At 42.4% G+C, this 18,369-nt stretch overlaps 1 protein-coding gene across 6 annotated transcripts in view; it reads left to right on the top strand.

The window, feature by feature from the left end:
* Positions 1 to 18,369, top strand: part of Csmd1 (CUB and Sushi multiple domains 1) — a 1,620,113-nt gene that overhangs the window by 1,559,977 nt on the left and 41,767 nt on the right. For all 6 annotated transcript variants that reach the window (XM_031339198.1, XM_031339200.1, XM_031339199.1 and 3 more), the window contains one exon: positions 5,874 to 6,047. In XM_031339198.1, the coding sequence (XP_031195058.1) occupies positions 5,874 to 6,047 (174 nt within the window). The remainder of the gene's footprint in view (positions 1 to 5,873; positions 6,048 to 18,369) is intronic.

Raw genomic sequence — 18,369 nt, 5'->3', positions numbered from 1 at the left:
GTATTTAAATATATGAGCCTATGAAGGCAATTCACATCCAAACTACCACAGTTATTATCAATTTTTTCTACTTTTGCATTTTGACATTTTTTTCATTGGAAAAAGGTTTGCTAATTTTTAGAAACTCCTTTTTGGAAACATAGATGCATCAGAGCAGACACTCCTTACTTATTGTGGTGGGTTAGGGTGCTCTTGTCTAGCATTCTAGACCTTGTTTGCTGTTGCTAATGCTTTGAAAATGACACCCAAGAGTTAAGAATATTCTCCAGCCTCTTCCCACCAGCTCTTATGGAGAGGGTCCCTAAATTCAGAAAGAGTTGTTGTCAAGGTTACAGTGCAGTCAGTACTTCCTGAGAAGCTGCAACTGTGGCTGGGAAAATACTTATCCCAAAGGTAGTCACTCCATGTGACACAGATGGGCCCTAGGTTCTGTGTCTGACAATAGATGGGCCCACAGCTTCTGCATATGATACGGGATAAGGCCACAGATTCTGCTTGTAACATTGGATGGAACCACAGGTTCTTCCTGTGACACTGGATGGAGCCACAGGGTCTCTGTCTGACATTTCGTAGGTCCACAGGTTCTTCATGTGACATGGGATACACTCATAGGTGTAGCATGTAACATTAGATGGACACACAGGGTTTGTGTGTTTCTTGCCTGGAGCCTTCCAGAGCTATCTTCTTGGTGCTACTGGAGTCCTGTTTGCACATGAGTCTGACTGGGACAAGACCAGCTATCTGTTCATACTCACAGGCAGAACATGTGTCCTTGTGGTTATGGCTGGTTCTCAATGTGCAATCTCAGGAAATGGGATTCACTCTCTGATTCTAACATATGTCCTTCACCCTCTCCACCTTCATGGTTTCCATCTCTCAGAAGATAGAAACCACGTGGCCTTTTTTAAGGGCTTACCCTTCCAGTCTAGCCTTAGCTTGTCAATATCATCCATGAAACCAAAAGTGAATTGGCTCAGAACCTAAAGACAGCTCTGTCTGAACAAAGCACTACACTGGGGGTTACAGTGGTCTGTGGCCAGTGGGAAAAGCTTGGTTAGTTGGAAGACTAGTTGAAAATTTTCCTTTCCTATATTGTAAATAGAAACAGCTAATTATTTGAAAATATTTAAGTAATTTTAATGAGAACTGAGAAGATATAAATGAATATTAATTTATATAAAATTACAAGTCTCTTCTAAAACAATACAAAATAATATACTTTAATAAACAATAAGGATTTTTTTTCAAGCAGAACAATAGCTTGTAAGAAGAGTGTCCTTTGAGTGTCTATGGAATGAGGCTGCATGGCTGGGCCCTCCATGCTTGCTCAGAACTTCTGTAATTATGCTGTTTTAGTGGAGGTATAAAAGACTCAGGTAGTTCAGTTCGTAGTCTGACTAGAGGCTGAATAGAGGGATGTCTGTGGACTCTGAAAAGTTAACAGGGACTTCGGTAGTCTTGGGCTGTATTCTGGGGAAGCTATTCATAATCAACTTAGTGTTCAAATGTCGAGGCATCTCATTTCAGATGCAGAGCAGGGGAGAGATGCAGGAACAGAAATGAGCATTCTCAGTTAGCTTTGGTCTCCACTCTCCCCTCCCACTTTTTCCTTGTGCCCTCATGAATATTCATGTTACCAGGCATCCTCCCCAGCCAGCTTTAGTTCAGTATCTAGTATTTCTTCTATTTATAACAAATTGGAAAGTTAAGGAATCTCTCAGAGCAAGTAGAGTAAATAGGCTGCAGAGAAGAAGTGAAGGAGTCCCAGGTCTGACCCTTCCAAAAGTGAAGGAAAAGAAAGAAGTTAGGGCATTACTGTTCATTTTCTAGAATCTACAGAAATCTGAATGTGTTAGTTCATTATTTTTTATAAAGTTGTAATTTATTGTAACTGAAATTTTCTTTATTTTTCATGATCTCTATTTTATCCATATACACCCAGAAAAAAATACAAGATCAATACTGGTAACAATATACTTTTCTTTGAAAAGGGAGCATGAGAATCCCAGAAAGCTCAAACAGCATTCAGTTTCTCAATTAAACATTCTTAGAATGACACATTTTTCTAAGCCCAGTTTTCTAGCCTGTGACTACATCCCTATAGAAGAAACCATTGCTTCCCATATGGTGCTGGGACAGAATCAGTAGCATCTTCAAATGTGTTGTCATAGAAACCAATGATGTAGTGCTGGAACTGTAATTTATAAGGTTTTAGTTACTCGTGGCTTATCTCGGAATAGCCAGGTGATGAGATGTGAAGGGAACCTACTATTTTCCATTATGTGTCTGCTCGGGATCCAGGGTGGTAAGTTTCCTGGTTTGCTGGCCATTTGTTCCAGAGGAGGAACAGACCCTTGGCCACCCCCAAGTACATCATAGCTCCCTGAGAAAAACTAAGTTCTCCAGCTTCTTGGGTTGGGACTCATCAGTAGCTCTAATATCTGCTCACTACAGTACAGGCAGCTGACTCTGTCATTTTGGATGAGGTCTTCAGGCTCACGCCAAGTTACAGATCATAGCTGTGGGCCTGCAGGCCTCACATGGAGACACGGGATATAGTCCAACAACACTCCCTCATGTATTTACAACCATCTCCTGATCTCTGCACGTGCCCTGCCACTTCTCACACCCAGCAAAGTGTAGTGCTCTTGATTGCTCATGGTTACCATGAGTTGTGTGTGTGATCATGGAGCCGTAGTGACTACAGCAGTAGAAAGCATCAATATTTAAGATTGTTTATAAGGGGCCCATGCTGCTGACAGGAACGCTGGCATCATGGTATGAGAAAACAGGTGTTATCAGGCTACTACTGGTTCAAAGTGGATCTGCCTGTGAACCAAAGGAAAGGAAAAAGAAGTTTGCCTATGAGGAGATGCTTGTCACCCACCACCACTAGGTAGGAAAATAGCATTCAGAGAGCCCTCACAGGGTGTCCTCTGGGTACCCTCAACTTAGCACCTTTGCTGTGCAAAGATACCACATGGGTTCTGAGAGTGCTGTGAATTGTGCGTGTGGACATGTTTTGAGTGGTAGGGCAAAAGCACAGCTAATGAATCCATTTTTGGAGACCAGGAGGGAGGCTAGCACAGGGATAAGGCTTTCTCCTTGTTTTGTGACAAGGTTATTTTTAGTGCTGATGGTCTCCCCAATTAGGCTCCTCCAAGTTGCTCTGCCACCCTTACTAATGAGCAGGGTTTGCAGCCAAGAGAAACTCTAGGCTCTGAATCCCATTATCCAGCTGCCCAGAAGCTCAGTGGTTGTTCTGTTAGTTGCTTGTGATCTAATGAGCCTCATTAGAGGATAGACTTTAAATAGTCTCCTCACCAGGATGTGTGAGCCAAGGCTGAGAGGACAGAATCCCATGCGCATCTTCACTCTGCTCTTCCAATAAAGGTCTGCAGAGCTCTCAGCTAGGAAGCTGCTCCAGCCTTGTCATTGAACACATCCCCGATAAGCACTGAAGTTTCAACATGAATTGCTAAATATCACAGTTCAAGGTAGGGTTAACACAGTGTTTGGGAAAAGGCTTAGAGAAAAGTTCACAGCAAATTATAAAAACCTAAATCCCTCTTGAATCCATTGACATTTGATATGGTACATGCTAGCAAATTATTGAAAGCTCACACTTACCACTGTGAAGGTTTTAGCTTAGCAGTCTCTCAGACACTAAGAAGTGTGGAGGCTCTCTCAGCAAGATTTTGTCTGGAGGTGGACTTCCCATTCCTGGCAAGTGACCTCTATAGATCATATCTACCAAGCAGGTCTACTCGTTTACTGAGTGGGAGTCCCACCTTGTATTCAGAGAAGCTGAACAAAGGGGGTGATTTCAGTGGTACACTCATACCATTTTTCTTCCTCTGACTTTGTGCTAGAATTTTTCTTTTTAATCACAGTGACAAAAACCCAAGAAAATGGTTTTTGAGCAATCTTATTTTATTTTATAATCTGAGACACAGTCTCATCCAGTAGTAGCAGGCCTGCTGGGACTTTATGGCAATCCTCTAGCCTCAGCCTCCAACATGGCGGATGGGATTATGGACAGGAGTCACACTACCTGGATGAGAAAAGCAATTTCGAAAAGGGACAATTTCTATTGGCTCATAAATGCAGAGGTTCGCATGGGTCTTTGGCTTGTACACTTTTACTGCTTTGTTTCTGGAATGTTATGAGACCTTACTGAATAGGACAGAAGAATAAAGTTGTTCATCCAAGGTTGCCAGAAAGCAGATAGAAACAGAGGAGCATCATGGGTAAGGCTTGATGTCTTTCAAAGTGAATAAAATGTGTCTTTCAAAGTACCCCCTCTCTAACCAGGCTCACTCTCCCTTGTCTTTACAACATCCCAACAGCTCGCTATGACGTTTAATCTATCAATGGATTCATTCTAGGATAAGGTCAAAGTCCTCATTGTCCACTCACATGTCAATCATTGGATCCATTGACTGGGTCCAAGTCACCAATGTACGAGCCCTCTAGGGTCATTGTGGTTTACATGTGAGATTGTCTACAGACTTGTTTGAATACTGCATCCTAGCTGGTGAAGCTGTTTGGGAGTTTGTGTAGCCTTTAGAAGTCATGGCCTTATTGGAGGAAGTAGATCATTAGAGGGGTCAAGCCTTGAAGGTTCATTTCTCTTTCTGCTTTTTTGTTGGCTGAGGATGGGGGAACAGAATGCCTCAGGCTCCTGACACACTCATGGAAGCAGTATTCACTGCTTTAAACAGCACGATGCCTTTCCCACCATGAAATTGCAAGCTAAAATAAATCTCTTTTCTTTAAGTCGCTTCAATAGGGTATTATGTTACTGCGATGAGAAAAACAACTAAGATACTGGCTGCCTTGTTGATTCAGTTTCTTGAATAGTCTTCAGCATTGACTTTCACTGTCCTTAGCCATCCCCAGTCCCACCAGACACCAGAGACTGTTAGGAGGTTGGTCATGCTCACCTGCATGAGCAAAGAACTTTCCTCATGATGGTGGTCTCTCCCCATGTCTTGCCCTTTTATTGTAGATGGGAGCTCTGTCTTTTTGTCACTTCCTGGCATGGCCTTGTCTTACACATGTCATTGCTTAGTAAGTGATCTGAACATTTCTCCTTGGGTAGATTTTCTAAGTCCTCCATTCTTGTTTAAATACTGTGTGTCTCTGGTGGTCAGTCAGCCTTGAAGGTTTTAGGATTTTTCTTCCTACTATAAGATTCTATAGGTTTTATCCTCAAGTATTTATGCATCTGAAATACAAACACATGGGTGTCATTAGGATTTCTCCTGTAGGTGAGCATTAATTCACCTCCGTAAATGGACTAATTTGGAGTCACAGAAACTATGACCCATCATATATGAGATGGCAAGGATACCCTTAGGTCCCACAAATAACTGGAAAGAAAATTATCTTGGTGCTGGGGTTAGAGTCAAAGGTGCTGGATTTCAACCCACTGTGCTGTGTTTGGGCTGTGGACCTTGATGAGGACACTTTTCATGTCCCTGGCAGGTATGTGTAAGTGTCCCCAGAAACACATCATTCTAGGGTGGATATAGAAAGGAAAGTGAACAGTCTACTTGTTTGGTAGATAGTCTTATGGTTTGCTGCATTACATACTGTGTTTTGAAGAAGTTCTTAACAATCTGTGAGAATAAAAAAAGCAGTGGGTCACTGCAGGGGCATTGGTGGCTTTGGAATATGCTAGCAATTTTACATTTTATATTAAGAACAATACAGAAGGAAAATCCAACTGAGACAATTGACCCATCAAGCCCCAGCAGACAAGACCTCTTAACCTAGCAGACCTCCCTCCTATATGCTTTATAGGAAAACCAGTACCCAGGGTTTCTACTATAGCTCAGACCTGGACTAACACAGTTTTTCTCTTCCAGTCATCTCCTGTGGAAGCCTGTCCTTTCCCCCAAATGGTAACAAAATAGGGACACTCACTATGTATGGAGCCACTGCCATCTTTACCTGCAACACTGGCTACACGCTTGTGGGCTCCCACGTCCGGGAGTGCTTGGCCAATGGTCTCTGGAGTGGATCTGAAACAAGGTGTCTGGGTAAGCTACTCGTAAGTTCCCATGTGGTAATTCAAATAAACGTTAAGAATGGATCACAGTATGGGAAGTGTAGGGCCTCTGGTTCTTAAGTCTCTGGCAGTCTTGCTGAATCTGGCTGGCCATTGCCATGGCTACCTGTCTCTTTCTAACTCTCAGAGTGTCTGGAAGTCTAAGAAATAAATGATGGTCATGTCTTATGTCCTCTGGCATATAGTCTGTCTTGTAGAGAGGATAGAGAAATGACATTATGGTTAAGAATTCTTATTGCCCTTACAGAGGAGCCAGGTTTAGTTCCCAGAACTTAAGTCATCGGTAGCTCACAACCACTTTGTAACTCCTGCTCTATGGGATTTCTTCTTATTGCTAAAGACATTGAATTCACATTCATACACCCACACAGAGACACATACATATATGTCATTAAAAATAAAAATAAAATCTTTAAATTAAAAACACCATCTCATAGAGGACTAAGACTACATGGTACTCAAAGACCTTCACAAACTGAGCAAAGAGAAATAGGAATTTCCAAAATGTTATACACATTTTACATTTCCAACAGTTTAAAATCCCATCAGGGAATTGAGGTTTTAGTCATCAAACCGTGTGAGCAGTTTAAAGCTGAACATATCTGTAATATTGTGGCTTTGTTTCTCTACTGTTATTCTTTGATAATTTTAAAGACTGGATGGAGGATGATGTTTCTCTGCATAAATGTGGACAAAGCTTTCACTGCATAGTTCAGATATGCCAGTATCTCAAAGTTGCTCCAACTGATGTATTCATCACCACTTATATGCCATACAGATCTATTGCACTTTATCAGTACCCTACCTGCTTCCAGTATCCCAGCTTCTACCATCTGCCCAGTCTTCTATCCCCTTTTTCCATCACCGTATCACTTCAGTCCCCCACTCCCTCCATTACCCTACTTCACTTCAGTACTCTACCTCTCTCCAGTACCTTCCATCACCCTAACCTCTAGTATCCCAAGTATGTCATCATCTTAACTCCCTCCCCACCCTCTCAGTACCCACCTGCTCCTGTACCTCATCCTTCCATCTTCCTATCTCTCCATTATTTGACCTGTCTGTTATCCCCATCTTTCTCTATCACCTAGCCTTCTAGTACCCCACCTTCCTTTATCAACCTTCAGGGTACCATCTCCCTCCATCATCCCATCCTTCTATCTCCCCATCACCCTTTCTCATCCTTCTTCCTCTATCACCTCAATTCCTCAGCATCCTATCTACCTCTACTACTCCCCTTCCCTCCATCATTCCACCTCTGTATCACCCTATCTCCTTTCATCACTCCACCATTCTAGTACCTGGCCCCTCTCTATTACCCCAGCCTTTTGTAATTCCTTTCTTTTCCACTGCATCACCTTTCTCTAGCATCCTCCTGTATTCTAGTATCTGTCTTATCCTTAGTCTTCCAGAATTTTATCTGTGCTTGCCTGAGTGTTCCTAAGGTCTTGGAGCCATTGTAAAGCCCTTTCAACATGGTAGCCCCAGTAGGAACAATGAATTCTCTTTCTCTTTCAGTGGAATTTAGCACCAAAGCGGGATAGGGTGAGTGATTTAAAACACACATCTTCAGCTTTGGCCTGGTAGATAAGTATGTAGGTTAGACTGCATGGGACGCTTGGGAAAATTAAATGATTTAGTTTCTAAAACTGCTAAGGCTTAGGATCGCCTTATGTCCCATCAGTCCCAAATGAGCTTCTACTTATTCTGTTATCCTTCTATCCAAACTTAAGGTTGAGACACATGACCCATTGCTGGTCCTACATTGTCACAAGCATGGTCTTGATAGGATGCAGTCCATCTTGAAAACTTTTGGACTCACTTCTGAGTCTAGGAGATATTTAAACTGAACATAAGAAGAGAAGGAAACCTCCAGGTTATAAAGAAGAAAATTTGATTGGTGGGAAATTGAATAAATTTTTGAAAAAGTAATGAAATCAGAGGAGCAGAGTATTTAACCGGGAGGTAGCCAGGAAAGAGCTAAGGTGGCATAGAGCCACTGTACGGCTGCCTCAATATTGGGCAGTAAATTTAGTGTAAAGATTTTTCAGCTGAGCAAATATAGTTTCACAGTGACCATTGAAACTTGACTGTGGAGATTCATAATCTGCCTAATATGGTAATGAGTGTATCCCTGTGCTAGAGTAACAGATTGCTGGTGGGAAGATCACATAATCTAGCCCAACAAGAATGTAGGCCCAAGGGAAACCACAGCCAGCTGTGCAGCCTGTGGAATACGTGGGTGAGTGGATAAACAGGAGGCAGCAGAGAGAGCTGAGCTGTTGCCAAGGTAGATGGTGGGATAGTCACACAGATGGATCAAGGAAGGCACACTCTGAAATCTGGCACAGGTACTGTGTATCTGGCACCATAACTGCTGCAGAGCCCACATGCTAACCAGCTGCCTCGTGAGAGATACATAGTATCTGTGAATGCTGTCTTTATTGGTAACACAGGTATGGCAGTTTGAAGCTTCATTTTATTGAATTCGTATCAGAACCCAAAGTAAGTGCATGTTACTCCTGACATGGAAGAGAAAAGCATGTAGAGAAGTGAAGAGCTTGCCCATGGTCATGTTTCACTAGTAATAGTAATAGCCTTTAAGTATAAGCTGTGTGGTTACAGACCAGGGGCTCCTGATCAAGTGCTGCCTCGCTGAGAATAAGTCCCTCCTCTAAAGGTGGTACAAAGAGCAGCTACACTGTCCCACCAACACCGAGCCACAAGGAGACAATGACAGAGGGCCCAGGTGTGACAGGAAGTGTAGGACCAATCATTCCCCTCCTTCAGAGTCAGTGCACGCCTCAGCCCCACAGAGCCAGAGACCTCTCCACATGCTTAGATACTCTTGCTCATCAATGAAGCAATTCTTTTTCTCCATGTCATGATTTGTTATTTAATATTCAAATCAGTGCCTCACCTATTTCCTTGCTAGGGCCTTCTCAAGAGCACCCTGGCTTTCTCCCAAGCTGAGCAACCTTGAGCCACCTAAAGAACTACCACTGCCTTATGGAAGATAACTTGATGGTCATGTTGGAAAATGACTTTCAGAATCAGTCATGCCATTTGGTGAAGATATTTTTTAATTAAAAATAGTTTTATATAATATATTCTAGTCATGGTTTCCCTCTCTCGCCTTTCCTAGTACCTCTCTGCTTCCCCTCCCAGCCATGTCTACACCCTTTCCATTCTCTCTTAGAAAACAACCAGGCATTTAAAGAATAATAAAATAAAATAAAACAAAAACAAGTCAGAGTAAGACAAAATACCCGAACAAGGAAAAGAGACAACGAAAAAGCACAAGAGAAACATTTAGACTCAGAGACAAACACACACACACACACACACACACACACACACACAGACACACACACACAGACACACACATACAGACACACACACACAGACACACACACACACACACAGACACACACACAGACATACACACACACACACAGACACACACACAGACAGACACACACACATACAGACACACACACATACAGACACACACACACAGACACACACACACAGACACACACACACACAGACACACACACAGACACACACACACAGACACACACACAGACATACACACACAGACACACACACACACACAGACACAGACACACACACACACACACACACACACACAGGAATCCCATAAGAGCACAAAATCCTATAAGAAGCCATGATGTATACACAAAGGATCCATAGGGTTAAAGGCCCCAAGAGTGCCACTGAGTTCTTTGGCCATCTATTGCTGGGCATGTGGTCTATGCTTAAGAATGCTTTGTTTCCCTTGTGAGACTCCTGTGGAGAAAACTAAGTTTTCATTGGCAAGTGAGTATAACTGGAGATAGCTCTGGGTTAGGAATGGGGGCATGTATATATTTCTCTTTCCAGCTCTAAGATCCCAACTTGTACAGACCCATGAAGGCCTTGTGCATTCTGTTCCAGTCTCTATAAGTTCATATGTGCCAGACCTGTTGTGTCTCGAAGGCTTTGATTTCTTGGTATATCAATCATGACATTTTGATGAAGATATATTTTTCCGAAAAATAAAATATTCATATTTCTAAATTCAGAAAACAATATATGTAATGACATGGCCTCAAGGCAAAGAGAGATTATTTCTTGGTTAAACAAAATAATAACCATCTCCCTAGCTTTGAGAAAAAAAAATGCTCTAATGAGAAGAGTACAGTATGTACCCAAAGACAGGAGGAGAGGATCAGGTATTCTACAGGAAGTAGAGGCAGCATATGTGTTTCTCTGAATGTGGTCAGTGACAGAGTGAAAGATAAGATCATATATGAGAAATCCACCATAGTCCTGAGACAATAAACAGTGCTGAGAAACACTGGTACTCCACTGCCCATGCCCATGGCTGTTCTGTATTTTATACCTAGCTCAGTTCCACTGTCAGGATGCTCCACTCTCCCACTCCATTCTTTATGCATCTCAATAATCCATTCCCAGTCTCTTAGTTGCGGTTACTGTTGCTGTGTTAGAATGCCATGCTCTCAGTTTGTGGAAGAAAGGGCTCATTTCAGCTTACAGTCCCTCACCATCATCCACCATGAAGGAGGTCAGGGCAAGATCCTGAAAGCAAGGTTGATGGAGAGAACAAGGAGGATCGTTGGTCCCTGGCTTATTCTTTGTGGATTAAACAGTCTATGTTCTTATATATCCTAGAACCACCTCCCTAGGGATAGCGCCACCACCCACAGTAGCCTGGGTTCTCCTACATCACATACTTTTTAAGAAAATACACTCAGGATTTGCCTAGAGGTAAATCTTCTGAATCTTAGTTGAGAATCTCCTTTCCCAAATGATTCTAGCATGTGGCAAGTTGGCATAAAGTGAGCCAAAACACACGGCTTCTTGATACCAGTTCTGCAGAGAGCCTGCATAGACATTGAGGATGAGTGTGCCCTTGTGGTAACGGGTCTGGTGACATTAGTTTGTGAAGAATGTCTGGGAAACATTTTAGCATTATTTAGCCAACAGAAATATTGGAAATAATAAATAGATAATTTCACATATCTGAAATGTCGTGGGGTGAAAGATACAATAAGCTTATTATGGTTAGTTTTTCTTGTCTTTGCCAGCCATGGAAGGGTAGATAGAGATGCCACAAAAGTTGTGTTGGGACAAATAAAACTAATTAAGTTCATGTGCTCAGGGTGGGATGACAGTTTGTGCTGGTGTTAGCAATGTGGTTAGGAAAGGTAGACACAGTATACTAGAAAGTTAGGTTTCAAACTAAGTAGAAAAGCCAGATCAAGTTATCATGGCAGATCTGTTTAGCATCATTATGATGCTAAAATGAAATGATGAGACATTATGGTGTCTCATTTCAGAAGAGAGCTGTCCCCAAGGGCCTCTATGGATAGAAACTGTATTGCATTGCGTCTCAGACCATGTGATCCCCAGTATTATATAAGATGTGATGGTGGGTGTTTGGTACAGGTTGTGGGTGGGAAGTCTCCTATTTATCCTGATGTTTTGCTTTGCATGATCTTTTCTGATTATGGTCAAGAGATACTCTATCTTGTATATGGTACTCTAGATGTGGCCAGTGGTGTCCATAGCAAAGAAGATTTCTGATCATTGAATAGAAATGAGTCAGTATTTGAAAGAATGATCATATGCTAGCCATGTTTTGTGGAATTTTCTGCATAAAAGCTGTATTTAAGGAGAGCTAGGACAATTTTCTTGGCTCACACTCGAGAATGGAATTTGGTCCTGTTCAGAGTCCCTAATCTTGATTTCTGAGCCTGAAGCTCTGAGTGAGGCGGGTGGGGGGGGCATCCTTGCAGATGAATTCAGTGTGAAGGCATGAATATATGTGTCACAACACAACCTCACACAAACTCCAAGAGCACATTGTGGACAACCCCACTCCTTCACTGTTACTGCAGCCTCTAGAATTCTCTATGTTACTGAGGACTTGCTCTGTGTTTCCAACTGTAAGGCATAATGCTAAATATCATTAAGTCCCAAGGACACAGACCCCATATCTCCCCTATCAGGTCCCTCCTAACTCATCAGGAAAGTGTTATGATCACAGTGTTCTCTTAATTATTTTCTTATATTTATCTCCTTTTGTAGTAATTTCCCTTGAACCCAACAGTGAGCACAAAAAGCTAGAAGAAGGGGGTATGTTTATAATCTAGGGCCCCCGTTGTAAAGGTGTTCATTAATCTCTTGATAATGCACTTATAGCATGCAGATTTTCCTAGCACAGAATGAGTCCTCGGCTCTCCCACTGGGTTACCTCTTGAATCCTTGCTATCAAAGATGCCTCTAATAAGGAACCCTATATAAAAACCTCAACTTTCCAGTACAATGGATTGCTGTTTGAAGTAGATTTGCATTTGTTGAACCGTAATGGCTACAAAGATACACATCCTATTGTGAGCATAATATAGTGACATTCATAAAGGCTGACATAGCTAGATCTCATTCAAAACTGTATTTTAGATTTTTTTTTATAGAGTGAGGGGAATAAAATTCTTCAAATACTTTATAGATTTTAAGAGGTGTATATAAAATATTTAATAAAATAGACAAGAAAGAGGGTGACATTACAGGAAAAGTGATTTTATTAGAAAAGAGGAATTTCTTCTCTTTTCCATGAAGATGTCTGCCCTCCCATATTTCTGTGAAGTATACATGGTATCTTAGGGAAGATAACCAGTTCAGAGTCCTCTAACACAAATCCTCAAATTTTGCCCATGCATTCTTAACAATTGACAAAAGAATATTATGTGACAGAGGAGTTAGGTTCTTGGTTGTCACCAGAGGCACCCCGTGTAGCATAGCTTGTCAAGCTCTTGTCCTCCACAGGACTTCATGTTCTCAGGGGCCATTGCCTTTGTGTGGCAAAGAAAATTTGCTCAGCATCACCGCTGCAAATTGTACTTAGAAGTAAAAGAGACTCACGCATCAGTACTCTACAGTGTTCTTTTTAACATGAACAGATAGAAACACAGATTTTAAAACATCCGTGGGTGTTTAATGCCAGCACTAGCTTTCATGCCTTTCACATATCTGATCCACTTGACATTTTATGACTGCTTGTTAATACTTAAGAAGGGTCTTCAAAATGGCTCTGGTATCCACTGTCCATATAAAGCCTGGCTTAGCTCAGAGATGCTCACTACACAGATTGCATCACATCATGCAGTCTGCCATTCTGACTTTCCTAAGAGACGGGATATTTTTAATACTCAGTATTTCATTGTCAGCACAAAATACTGATAATCACCCAGGCAAATACTAAGGTTGGACATTTGGTTTGTAGATTTTCTAAAAATGGTTACAATTTAATCCTCACAGGAATGTTGAATATTCACAGTGACAGACACTGGCAGAGTGGAAGGGGAGCTGCAGGCAAAACGGTCTCAGGGGAGAGAGTAGAGATGTACATGGCAGGGTCCTGTGTCTCCTTGTGGAGCAGAGGGGAGAGAGTAGAGATGTACATGGCAGGGCCTTGTGTCTCCTTGTGGAGCAGAGGGGAGAGAGTAGAGATGTACATGGCAGGGTCCTGTGTCTCCTTGTGGAGCAGAGGGGAGAGAGTAGAGATGTACATGGCAGGGTCCTGTGTCTCCTTGTAGAGCAGAGGGGTTCACTCTGCACCTCCTTGTAAGATATTCCCTCCTCCACAAGTGCTGCCCTTCAACACAGCTAAGATTCTGTGCAGTACACTCACAGGCAGGGGTTCCATGGAATCAACACAACATTGTTTAATTTACATTTCCAACTCTTCACACACCTTTCCAAAACCCCAGAGATCTGGATTTATGTTCTCCTGTCCCTGCCCTGCTCATTCCTCTGGGGACTTGGTACCAGGATCTCTGCAGATAAGAAAATCAAAATTCGCAAAAAGTCCTTTATATAAAGTGTGCGGTGTTCGCATATGGCACATGCCCTCTTGTGTGTGGCCTATAGTTTGTTTTTGTGTGATTTAGGATTACCAAGCTTCCAATGAGTCTCCAGCATGCAAGGCCCGCACTCTATGAGCCTCTGGATGTCTGTCCATGAGTAGTCTGTCTCTGGGGACTATACCTGACTCTTTACTTCATTCCCAGCCCAAGAGCATTACCTGTGTGAGGTGAGGCATCCCCTGGCATGATGATTTGAATGAGAATGTAAACCAGAGACTCGGATATTTGAATACTTGGTCCCCAGTTGGTAGCACTGGCTGGGGAGGCTTAGAAGGTGTGGCTTTGTTGGAGATGTGTCTCTGGAAGTGTGCTTTGAGAGTTTAAAGGCTCTTAGCAATCCCAATGAGCTTTCTTTACTTCCTGTGTTCTGTTCAAGAGAAAGCTCTTGTCTGTTCCCCACACTGTGTCTGTTGCCTATGGCCACATTTCCTGACATGACAGACTCATATCCCTCCAAAACCATAGCAAGCCCAAATAACGCTTTCCTCTGTCATAGTGTCATAGATAGTCTTATCTGCAGAGATCCTGGTACCAAGTCCCCAGAGGAATGAGCAGGGCAGGGACTGGAGAACATGACAATACCTTTGTCATGGGATTACATCCCAAAGGTACTATAAAAATGGACTGCTATACATGGTTATACTAGACTATTCAAAGGTACCATAGAAGACAATACAGTGGGCTGGGGGCTGGAGGAATGGAACAGCCATCCCTTAAAATGGGGAAGCATCTATTTCCACATACAAACACATTTCTGAATAGTGCTCTAGATAACCCTCAGGACAAAGTCTCACATTACCACCTCTTTCTAGTGAAAGATCCCCAGAACTGGGGAGACCCTCACTCAAGTCTCGGGATGATGCGACCACCCAATAACTCACTAGAGACCGATCTTGCTGCAATCACATGAGATTTATTTGGGATAAGCCAGATCTGGGGTCAAACTCGTAGCCTGGCAGGCCAGAGGGGTTCAACCCCAAACACAAGAAGTGAGGGGTATTTAAACGGAAAAACCACAAACTGGGGGAGGTGAGAGGGTTACCAAGGAAACATAACATAAAAACAGTGGAAAATTCCAAACGGACCCAACCCCTGGCTGAGTCAGGGTCATAAGTAAAACATTGTCAAGAGGAATGTGGTTTGGTCAATGCTATCTTCTTAATGGCTGACCGCTATCCTGTTCCTTATTCTGGGCCCTAGCTGGAGGGGGTCTCTGGACCAACAAGTTCCTGGAACTGACCAGTCCATATTCCTGGCTCGTTACAGAGACTTCCTATGCCTTCTTTAAGTAAAGGTTATACAGTATACATTAATGCATCTCCATTAACATTCTTTTTCCAAATTTCTAAATTCAGTCTTTCACTAGGTGCATTTCCTTACTACTCAAATCAAAGACAACAGTAAGGACTTTTAAAAAGGACTCTCACAGTCAAAGGACAAACAAATACTACATTACAATGCCATCTTAAATTCAAAACAAGACTCAGAGTGCATTTAATTCAAGTTTCACCTGAGGGAGATTCTTTTTCCTCAATTTTTTTTGACATATTATTGTTGATATTTGGTTAAATCCTATAAATGAAATTGTTGTGGCTATTCTGTACCTGTGAATAGAAGTGGAAGTGAGCAGCTATCTCACCTCAGGGATCACTGGTGTGATGGTCAATATTAACTGTCAACCACGCACAGACAAGAATCACCTGGGAAGAGTCTTGGCCTGGGATTGTAGATCAGGTTCCCTGGTGGGCAAGCCTACAGATAATTGTCTTAATTATGTAAAACAATGTGCGAAGACCCAGCCCACTCTGTATATGGTATGGCCAGCAGTTTTAAGTTCCTGCTAATTAGAACTCCCTCCAGTTATGGGCTATGATCCTCTAAGTTGCTTTTTGTCAGGGTGGGTTTTGTTTTGTTGTTGTTGTTTTGTTTTGTTTTTATCCCAGTGAAAGAAATGAAACCAGGATATCTTGTCTACATTTATTCAAATTAGGAATGTAAACTACCACATCATCCTATAGATTCTCCCTTCCACTTGGCAAAAGGCTAAAGTGCAGAGATTTTAAAGTATATCCCCTGTTGTCTTTAAGCAGTTAGGCTAGTTTCGAAGAGAGTAGGGTAGCCAAATTGAATGTGCAATACCCTGGGAAATGTTCCTTGCAGATATAGCACACCTTGCTACTTGCCTCCTAAGAGATACCTACATGATCATGTGACTTAAAGGCATGTGCCACATCAAGCTATGTGTGAACTGAAAGCTTGGTGGGGGCATGTAAAGTTTGAAAATGAGTATTCCCAATAAAGGTTGGCTAACTGGGAGGGACCAGAAAAGCTCACGTGAGGTTTGGGGACTTTGTTAGATGTACACTCTTCAGCAGCCCATGCCTGGTTTACAATGACCTCATTCAGAAGTGAGCACCAAAGCTCCTGGAACAATCTAGAACAGTGGTTCTCAACCTTCCTAACACTGTGATCATTTAATTCAGTCCCTCACGATGTGGCGATCCCCAACCATAAAATTATTTTGTTGCTACTCCATAGCTAGAATTTTGCTACTGACATGAATAGTAGTGTAAGTATCTGATAACTAGGGTATCTGATATGTGATTCTTAAAGGGCCACATTCCACAGGTTGAGAACCACTGAGCTAGAATGATAGTCCGGATATCCGATAGCTGTGTAATCTCTGAGGGTCCAACTCTAACATTAGTATGGGTGACTAGAAACCAAGCATTGGCTCCATTACCTTCGAAGCAGCTACTTCCCTGTGTGTGGTTGTGCTGTGGCTCCTACGATGCTTTCTCTGGTGCTTGGGCTGGGGCTGGAGCAATGCCTCCACTGGGCATCACAAGAGCATGCTATGCTACTGATGGTGCCTAGGATGACAGCTCTGCAGCCAGGGTCCTTCCATTACACTATCAATGACAAGATAGACCTGCCAACTACAAGGAAATTTGGTTTTACTTGAAAACCCGCTGATGTAAGTTTTTGGAAGTAATATGCATAGAGAAGAACTAACTAGGTCCAGATGGCCAGGAAGCGTTCCAAATGATGGAGCTGGCAATCTAGTGTGGCCTTCCTGATCTCACCCCTTTTAGCTACTTATCTTCTTGCTGAGACAAAATAGCTTACAGAGGAACTGAGAAGAGGAAGGATTTATTTTGGCTCACAGTTTGAAGGTAGAGCCCATTATGGGAGGAAAGGCAGGGAGCTTGAGACAGCTGATCCCATTGTACCTACAGTCAGGAAACAGAGAAAAGTGAATGCTGGTTCTCAGCTCAATTTCTCCTTTGAAACTGTTCTGGGAACCTGGCCCATAAAAATCACACCAACCTCATTTAGGTTGGGTCTTCCTCCCTCAAGTAATCCTTACAAACGCATCCAAGGATTTGTTGCTATGGTGATTGTAAACTCCATCAGACTGATAATTTCTCATTGTATATCCTATTTGTGCTGTCTGTCACCTCTGTGATACTGCTCCCTGGTCACAAGCTTGGTGATGAAGACAAGGAGAATGTTCTCCCAAACAGAATTTGCTGTTCTAATTGCTTCAAAATGGTGACATGAAGCCCAGTGGAACATGACAATAATTGGGTGATATTTTTCTCAGTTCTGATGGTCTCTGGCTGCTCTTCTGGAGTGATTGCAGCTATAAAAAGCTTCACCTGCACATATGCATCCACTACATGCAACTCCTACACAGGCTTTGCACTTGGGAACCAAAAGTGCCAGTCTCTGCTGCTCTTTTCAATCTGAAACCCAGGTTTCTAGAGTAAGCTATGTTGTCCATTCTTGTCCTATTGCATTAAAAAGAATCCATTTCTATATATGGGGAAAATATAAAAGAAGTTTACTGTGTGTAACAAAATGAAAGAGAGAGAGACAGGGAGAAAGGGAGACAGAGAGAGGGCAGCTGGCAATAGGTCATAGCTGAGCAGAGAAAACCTGGCTCGCCTTTCTACTCTCCCTGACCACAGTGCTGTTCCCTGCTTATCCCCATGAGTTCAGCAAGAACTTCAGCCATCTATTCCCTCCACCATCTCTTGCCAGTGTAGAGTTCATGGACACACTCTCCTTTGGCTTCCTAGACTAGCAATGAGCTTGTTCCACCATAGATCCTATCACCTTCAATATGACTCTTCCCTGAACTTTGTTGTACATCCTACTGATTATGAGACTTCTTTTTTCAAATAGTGATTTTCACATGACTCAAATGAACATCTCTTAAACTGGTTATGTTTGATGGTCTCTGTCCCTCCCTCTGAAGTTTCATAAATAGTTACATAGACCCATTTCCCAGGTGGAGTTTCTTCTTCTCCTTCTCCTTCTCCTTCTCCTTCT

This window comes from Mastomys coucha, unplaced genomic scaffold (assembly GCF_008632895.1).
Source record: "Mastomys coucha isolate ucsf_1 unplaced genomic scaffold, UCSF_Mcou_1 pScaffold22, whole genome shotgun sequence".
Lineage (NCBI taxonomy): Eukaryota > Metazoa > Chordata > Mammalia > Rodentia > Muridae > Mastomys > Mastomys coucha.
Note: the sequence above shows the minus strand (reverse complement) of the source record. Positions and strands in the feature narration are given on the sequence as shown.